This window comes from Oryzias melastigma, linkage group LG6 (genome assembly GCF_002922805.2).
Source record: "Oryzias melastigma strain HK-1 linkage group LG6, ASM292280v2, whole genome shotgun sequence".
In the NCBI taxonomy this organism is placed as follows: Eukaryota; Metazoa; Chordata; class Actinopteri; order Beloniformes; family Adrianichthyidae; genus Oryzias; species Oryzias melastigma.
The window spans coordinates 33,700,957-33,707,705 of NC_050517.1; the positions used below are offsets into that span (position 1 = coordinate 33,700,957).

Consider the following 6,749-nt stretch of genomic DNA (forward strand, 5'->3'; position numbering starts at 1 on the left):
GTTTGACCTTTCCTCACTTCCAGTTGATGCACTGACTGGAGGGGCTCCCGATTGCCATGGAAACAAGGGCCCTCTGCTGCTATTAGTGAAAGGGCTTAATTGTTGTGAAGATTTAATGATCCGGAGTAGTATTCAGGGCAGAAGATATTATGAACTGTTTGTGTCATCATTTTTCTTCCCCCCTCCCGCCTCTCCTCGGCTTGTTTGGGGTTTTAACTCTTCAGCAGCTGCTCGTCGCAGCGATGCGTGTTTTTCACGGATGGCCTCTCGTTTTATGAAAATGCATCTGTTTTCCAGACGTGAAGAAAGAGCTGGAGGATCTCTCCAAGACCAGGAAGAACTTTGAGTCTCGGGTCGGGCTCGCCAAGGATCTGGAGACCATGTCGGCCGTAAGTCGCGTTTCTGCGTGGAGTAAAATTCCCGCCAAAACGCCCCCACGAGGATGTGCAAGGAACGTTCCAGCACACCTGCTCCTCAACTGCTCCGCGTTCGTGGACGTATTCTTACTGTGACCTTTCCTGCTCGTCTATAAAAGTATTCTTACGCTCATAAAACTAGTTCCTCCCCCTCGTGGAGGACTGAGCGCTCGTGTGAAACTCAACATTGAAGGAAAAAAAAACAACAAACCCGGAAATATAATTTGTTTTTCAAATGAAAACTAAAACTAGAAAGAAGGGAAAGAGGACTATTTTATTTATTTATCAATAAACTACAGAAGTAAAATGAATAATTTTCGATGTTTCTATTTTTTACAAATTCAAAATGAAGCGAACACAAAATTAATGTTTAAATTCATGTTCTAAGAGTTCCTCTTTTTGTTTTCCCCACTCCATGATCTCTTTATTTTCTGTTTTTTAAAAATAGAAACAGCAAAAATGATGCTTTTTACTACAGTAGTTTAGAAATTGATTAGTAAATAAAAGTTCTTTTTCCCTCTTTTCATTTTTAGTTTTAATTTGAAAAGCAAATTAAAACGTAAAACTTGGAGCTTGATATTTCTCGTGGGAGAGTTTTGGCAGAAAAATACCGCCGTATTTCTGCACGTTCTCTGATCTTTTGATTTCTGGGCTTCAGAGTAAAGGAGAATATGTGGACATCAGAGAGGAGGTCACGACCTCCGTCGTCACTAAAGGTATCTTCAGACTTTCTCCTCCCATCTTCATGAGAACTTCCCTCTGATCAGAGACGTTTCTTCTCACAGGAAAGCAGAGAATCGCTCACAAACCAAACTCCAAACCAAAGCTGGACGTCATGTTGGACCTGAACGAGGAGGAAGAGGAGAAGGACGGAGGAAGCTCAAAAGGAGTCCTGACGGAGGAGGAGTTGTGGCGGCGGTTGGATGAACTGGAGAGATTGGAGGAGCTGCAGGACGAGCGGGACAGGTAGACTCCGCCTCCTTCTCTCGGACGCTCTCAAAGCTTCAGTGAATCAGAAACGTTTCTCCTCAGATTGTCTGACGCCGCAGACATGAACGGCGAGGACTCGTCTTCGTCCTCCTCAGAGGAGGAGAAGGAGGCCAGCTCTGCCCCTCCCGTCAACGGCCTGAGCCTGAAGCCCGGTTGGAGCCCCGCCCCTCCCAGCAGCACTCCACCCCCCGACCGGAAAGCCGAAGACGACGATGAGGAGGAGGAGGAAGGCAGCCGTCTCCCCACCATCTTCTTCTCTCACACAGTCGAACCCAAGAAGGTGCGTTCACAGACGAGGAGGGCTCGCCGTTCCGTGGCGTCCACGTTTACCTGCTTCACCTGTGTTTCAGGTGAGGATCAACACGGGGAAGAACACCACGCTAAAGTTCAGTGAGAGGAAGGAGCAGAAGGAGCATTCGAAGAGGAAGAAGAAGAACGGCCACAGCAACGGACACGCCCACCACGAGCTCCACAAAATCACGTCTCCAGCCGACATCTACAGGTGTGGGCGGCGCCGACTCCCCACCACGTGGCGGCAGCGCAGCTCGCTGACGAGGTTTGTGTTTTTGTCAGGCTCTTCGTGGACGTGAGGAACGGCGAGCCCATCCCCAGGAAGTCCATCCTGAAGTCCCGCAGCCGCGAGAACAGCGTGTGCAGCGACACCAGCGAGAGCAGCGCTGCGGACTTCGAGGAGCGGCGGGTGATGGGGCGGAGCTTCAGTCACGACGAGGCCACGCACAGCGACACCAGCGACGGCATCACGGAGGAGGACAGCCCCACCACCGTGCCCCCGCTGAGCTCCAGCCGCTTTGAGGTGAGCGTTGACGCGCCTCGGCGCCTCGTCTCACTGAGCACCGTCGTTCAGATGACGCGCAGACGACGTGGTGACAACGCACAGACGACGCGCAGACGATGCGCAGACCACGCGCTTACGACTCGCTGACGATGCGCAGAGGACTCGTTGACGACGCGCTGACGCTGACAACGCGCAGACGACTTGCTGACAAGGCACTGACGACGCGCAGAGGAATCGCTGACGACTCGCTGACGCTGACGATGCGCAGACGACTCGCTGACGATGCGCAGACAACTCGCTGACGACTCGTTGACGACGCGCAGACGACTTGCTGACAACGCACAGAAGACGCGCTGACGACGCGCTGACGACGCGCAGACGACTCGCTGACGAGGCCCTGACGACGCGCAGAGGACTCGCTGACGACTCGTTGACGACGCGCTGACGCTGACAACGCGCAGACGACTTGCTGACAAGGCACTGACGACGCGCAGAGGAATCGCTGACGACTCGTTGACGCTGACGATGCGCAGACGACTCGCTGACGATGCGCAGACAACTGCGCAGACGACTCGCTGACGATGCGCAGACAACTGCGCAGACGACTCGTTGACGACGCGCAGACGACTTGCTGACAACGCACAGAAGACGCGCAGGCGACTTGCTGACGAGGCACTGACGACGCGCAGAGGACTCGCTGACGACTCGTTGACGTTGACGATGCGCAGACGACTCGCTGACGATGCGCTGACGACTTGCTGATGTGGCGCTGACGACTTGCTGACGACTCGCTGACGTCGCGCTGACGACTCGCAGACGACGCGCAGAGGACTCGCTGACGACTCGTTGACGTTGACGATGCGCAGACGACTCGCTGACGACTTGCTGACGACTCGCTGACGTCGTGCTGACGACTTGCTGATGTGGCGCTGACGACTTGCTGACGACTCGCTGACGTCGCGCTGACGACTCGCAGACGACGCGCTGATGACTTGCTGACGACGCACTGACCATGCGGTGACCTCGCGCTAACGACTCGCTGACGTCGCGTTGACCTTGCGCTGACGACTCGCTGACGACGCGCTGACATCACACTGACACCTCTCTTCTTCTCTCAGGCCTTTTCAGGAACGGTGATCGAGAAGGACCCCATGCCCTCAGGTGTCCCCCACCTGACCATCGTTCCACCTGCTCTGCCGACCATCCTGGAGAGGAAGCAGGAGGAGGTGGCGTCTGACGTCCCGGAGGCGCCGCCCAAAAGATTGTCAAAGTTTAAAGCTGCCCGGTTGCAGCAGAAGTGACATTTGAAGAAGAGATTATTCTTTCACTGGTGACACAACAACTTTTATATTTCCTTACTGTAACGGTGCCGGTTTCCCAGCATTCCCCGGGGCAAACGGGCAGTATAGATTGGGAAGAACCCCCTTCTGTTCCTGCGTTCACGATGTGTTTGAGCCGCTGCCCGGTGAGGCGCCACCTTCGTCTCCTTATTAGAAGCAGGTGTGTTTTTTACCTGTAGACTCGCCCGCTGAATGTACGTTCCTGCGTTCAGGAAGAAGAATATGGATCAAAAGTACCAGGAAAATAAAGGAATCCATGCCCAGGTGTTGCTTCTTTTTGTTTCCTGAGAGAATCGTATCCGTCTCCAGCAGATATGGATCTCTCCTGCAATTATATTCGCCCACAGGGCTTTGTTGGGTTTCTGAATCAGGTTACGTCCCGGTTATCCGCCGCTGTTACGTGCCGCATAAAAAACATTCTGCATAATATTCAGAGCCAGCAGTTTGAGTATTTACATGAATTAAACCGCCTTTTCCAAACCAAATGACAAATGTGTTTATTTTCACATTTGTGTTTGAACACACAATTTCCTGTCTGACTTCCTGACAAAAAGCATGTTTCAATCCGGGATTTTCTCTAGAATTTATTCATTTGTTGCCAAAAACTGTTGAATTTGAGCGACTGATGCGCTTCAACGACGTAGTTTGCATTTATTTCTTTGTTTAAAAGAGTGGATTTGATGTGAGAAACTGGAACATTTTGGAAAAAAACAAAATCTGATCTGATTTGAAATGATTTCAGAATGAATCAGGACGATTTAAAGGACTTTTCAGGTCATTAAGCAGTTTATTCGTTCAGTCACATGTTTACTGCTATGAAGCCCAATGAGAGAATTGTTTTATAATATTGGGCTATAAAAATAAAATTGAATTTAATTTAATTGCTGGACTAAAAACAACTAAACCTAAAGTTGCTCAACACTCTAGGATCTCATTTAAAGGTTAAATTGGAGTAAAAAGTCCAATTTAATGAATGAGGATTCATTAAATATGAGTTTGAAACATCAAAGTTTCTACTTTTCTGCTGCATGTTTAAGTTGCTGTTCACATTTCACGGTTTTGCTTCAGTATTCTCTGCACTATTTCATTAAAGAATATTTCACGTCATGATAAATTATGTCCTTCAAGAGACAAAACCTTTAAAGATTTAAGCCTGAAAATTGGCACATGTAATTGAATTATTTAAGTCTTGATAAAATATATATATATATAAATCAATTTACTTGAAGAGAGAAATTGTTTTTTTTTTTTTTTTTTTTTAGTCAAAACTTAAACTTTTTGTTATTTATGTGAAAACTTTTTTTTTTAACCAAATCAAACGTCACTTTTTTTAGGATAAAAATAAAGATTTTCTTGTATTTACGTTAAATCCGAAACAGAACCGAAAGGGGATTTGATTTTATTTTTTTTATCCCAGGTGCTCGGCTCTAGTTATGAATTCTTTGTTTCTTCACATCTTAAACAAACTTTCAGGTGTTTCCTGTTATGAGTAAAAAAAAACTTTTAAAATGACAACCTGTTGGAAACTAAAGAAAAGATTCTAGTTTAGACCAGGGTCACCAACGAGGTCCCCACGGACACCAGGTAGCCCTCGAGGACCACACAAGGTCTCTTCTGAAAATAACACAACTCACGTGTGAGCTGCGTCCAAAATTCTGAGTACCTATTTTGTAGACTCATGATTCCGGAGCAAGATGAAAAGGATACAGTGGGCGGGGCTACAAGATTCCAGCTCCACCCCTTTCTGAAACAGGACCAATAAATCCATGAACGTCTTTGTTTTCTTCGTCTGAGCTGGAATCTGGATCAGAACTGTATGACTGAAAACTGTTCCAGAGAGCAACAAGTTTTAAGATTTAGGTTAAAATCCTTATTAAAAAAATCACTGGGAATGCTTTTAAAATAGATCCGAAGATGGGACTTTTAAGAGTTAAAGTTTTCATTAAAGTTAAATAATTCCTTGACTTTGTCTTTCTGTAAATGTTCAGTTTTTGTGGATTTTCACAAGAAAAAGTTTTATTTTGACATCTTTAACACATTTAATCATAAAGTTGCTTTAAATTTTAGGATCTTAGTTAGTTTTTAAACCAGAGGTGTCAAACTCAATCGCACAGGGGGCCGAAATCCAAAACACACCTCAGACCGAGCAGGATAAACATCTATTGAACAAACTAAAACTACAATTTTAAAACTTTAAAACCGTAACTGTATAACATAATTATGAACTAGATATATAGCATTACCTGCGATAATGCTCGTGTGAATGCTGTAAACTGAATTTGGCAGCTGAAGATGCTGAAATTGATTGATAAAAACGCTGAAGCTGATAGCAGCTAAAATATTAGCTGAATGCCAAATTAGCATAAAAACCCTTAGGTTAGCCAAAGCAGCTAGCATGTAGCTGAAATATTAGCTAAATTCCAAAACAACCTAAAATAATCTTAGTAAATGGAAAAATAAAGCTAGCCTAATGCCAATTTTTCAAACTTTAAAACTGTAACTTTTTAACACAATTATGAATAATAAAAAAGCAGGACTTTTATTCCAGAATAAGTCAACTTAAACCTTAAATAACTTTCAATATTTTACACTCCATAAAAATGTATTTTGTCTAAATTATACAAGTTTAAAAAAAGCGCAACATAACGTTATTAATAACAATAAAATAAAATGATCTGGAGGGCCGGATCCGGCCCCCGGGCCTCGACTTTGACACATTTGAAAGGTTTTGACTCAGTAAATGACTTTTATTCTGATGAGCTGCAGGTGATGGGGTCGTCTCTTCACCTGACTGTGCTTTTTAAAATAAAAATACAAATGAAAACTTCCCTCATCTTTAATTAAAGCCGTGGCTTATAAGTTGAGGGGCTATCACTTCCTGTTTGGTGAGATGGGGGGGGGGGTCTCTGATAAGGAGCTTTTACTGCAGTCCTGAGGTGACGCCCCCCTCCCGCCCTTTCATCAGGATTATTTCTCCAATATGAAAATCCAGAACAGATTAGGAGACGCTTACCACGCCGGCGTTTTGTTGGTGAGACACGGATCGATGGACTTATGTGGGTTAAGCTGTGAAGGTGCAGCAGAACCGCATTTCAAAGAGACCAGCACGCAGGCCGTAATGAGCACAGATCTACACTTCAGGGATTAGGGGGTTTAAAGCAGAGATGAAGCAGGTATTGTTGTCCGGACAGGTGTTCCAGCAGCCGG

General features: G+C 45.9%; 1 protein-coding gene across 1 annotated transcript in view; it reads left to right on the forward strand.

The window, feature by feature from the left end:
• The window catches only part of uri1 (URI1 prefoldin like chaperone), a 6,784-nt gene extending 2,979 nt beyond the window's left edge, over positions 1–3,805 (forward strand). Inside the window, exons 5-11 of the mRNA XM_024281869.2 lie at positions 298–389; positions 1,075–1,132; positions 1,202–1,382; positions 1,449–1,686; positions 1,757–1,908; positions 1,980–2,220; positions 3,321–3,805. Coding sequence (XP_024137637.1) covers positions 298–389; positions 1,075–1,132; positions 1,202–1,382; positions 1,449–1,686; positions 1,757–1,908; positions 1,980–2,220; positions 3,321–3,503 — 1,145 coding nt within the window. The 3' untranslated portion in view covers positions 3,504–3,805. The remainder of the gene's footprint in view (positions 1–297; positions 390–1,074; positions 1,133–1,201; positions 1,383–1,448; positions 1,687–1,756; positions 1,909–1,979; positions 2,221–3,320) is intronic.
• The last annotated feature ends 2,944 nt before the right edge of the window (positions 3,806–6,749 follow it).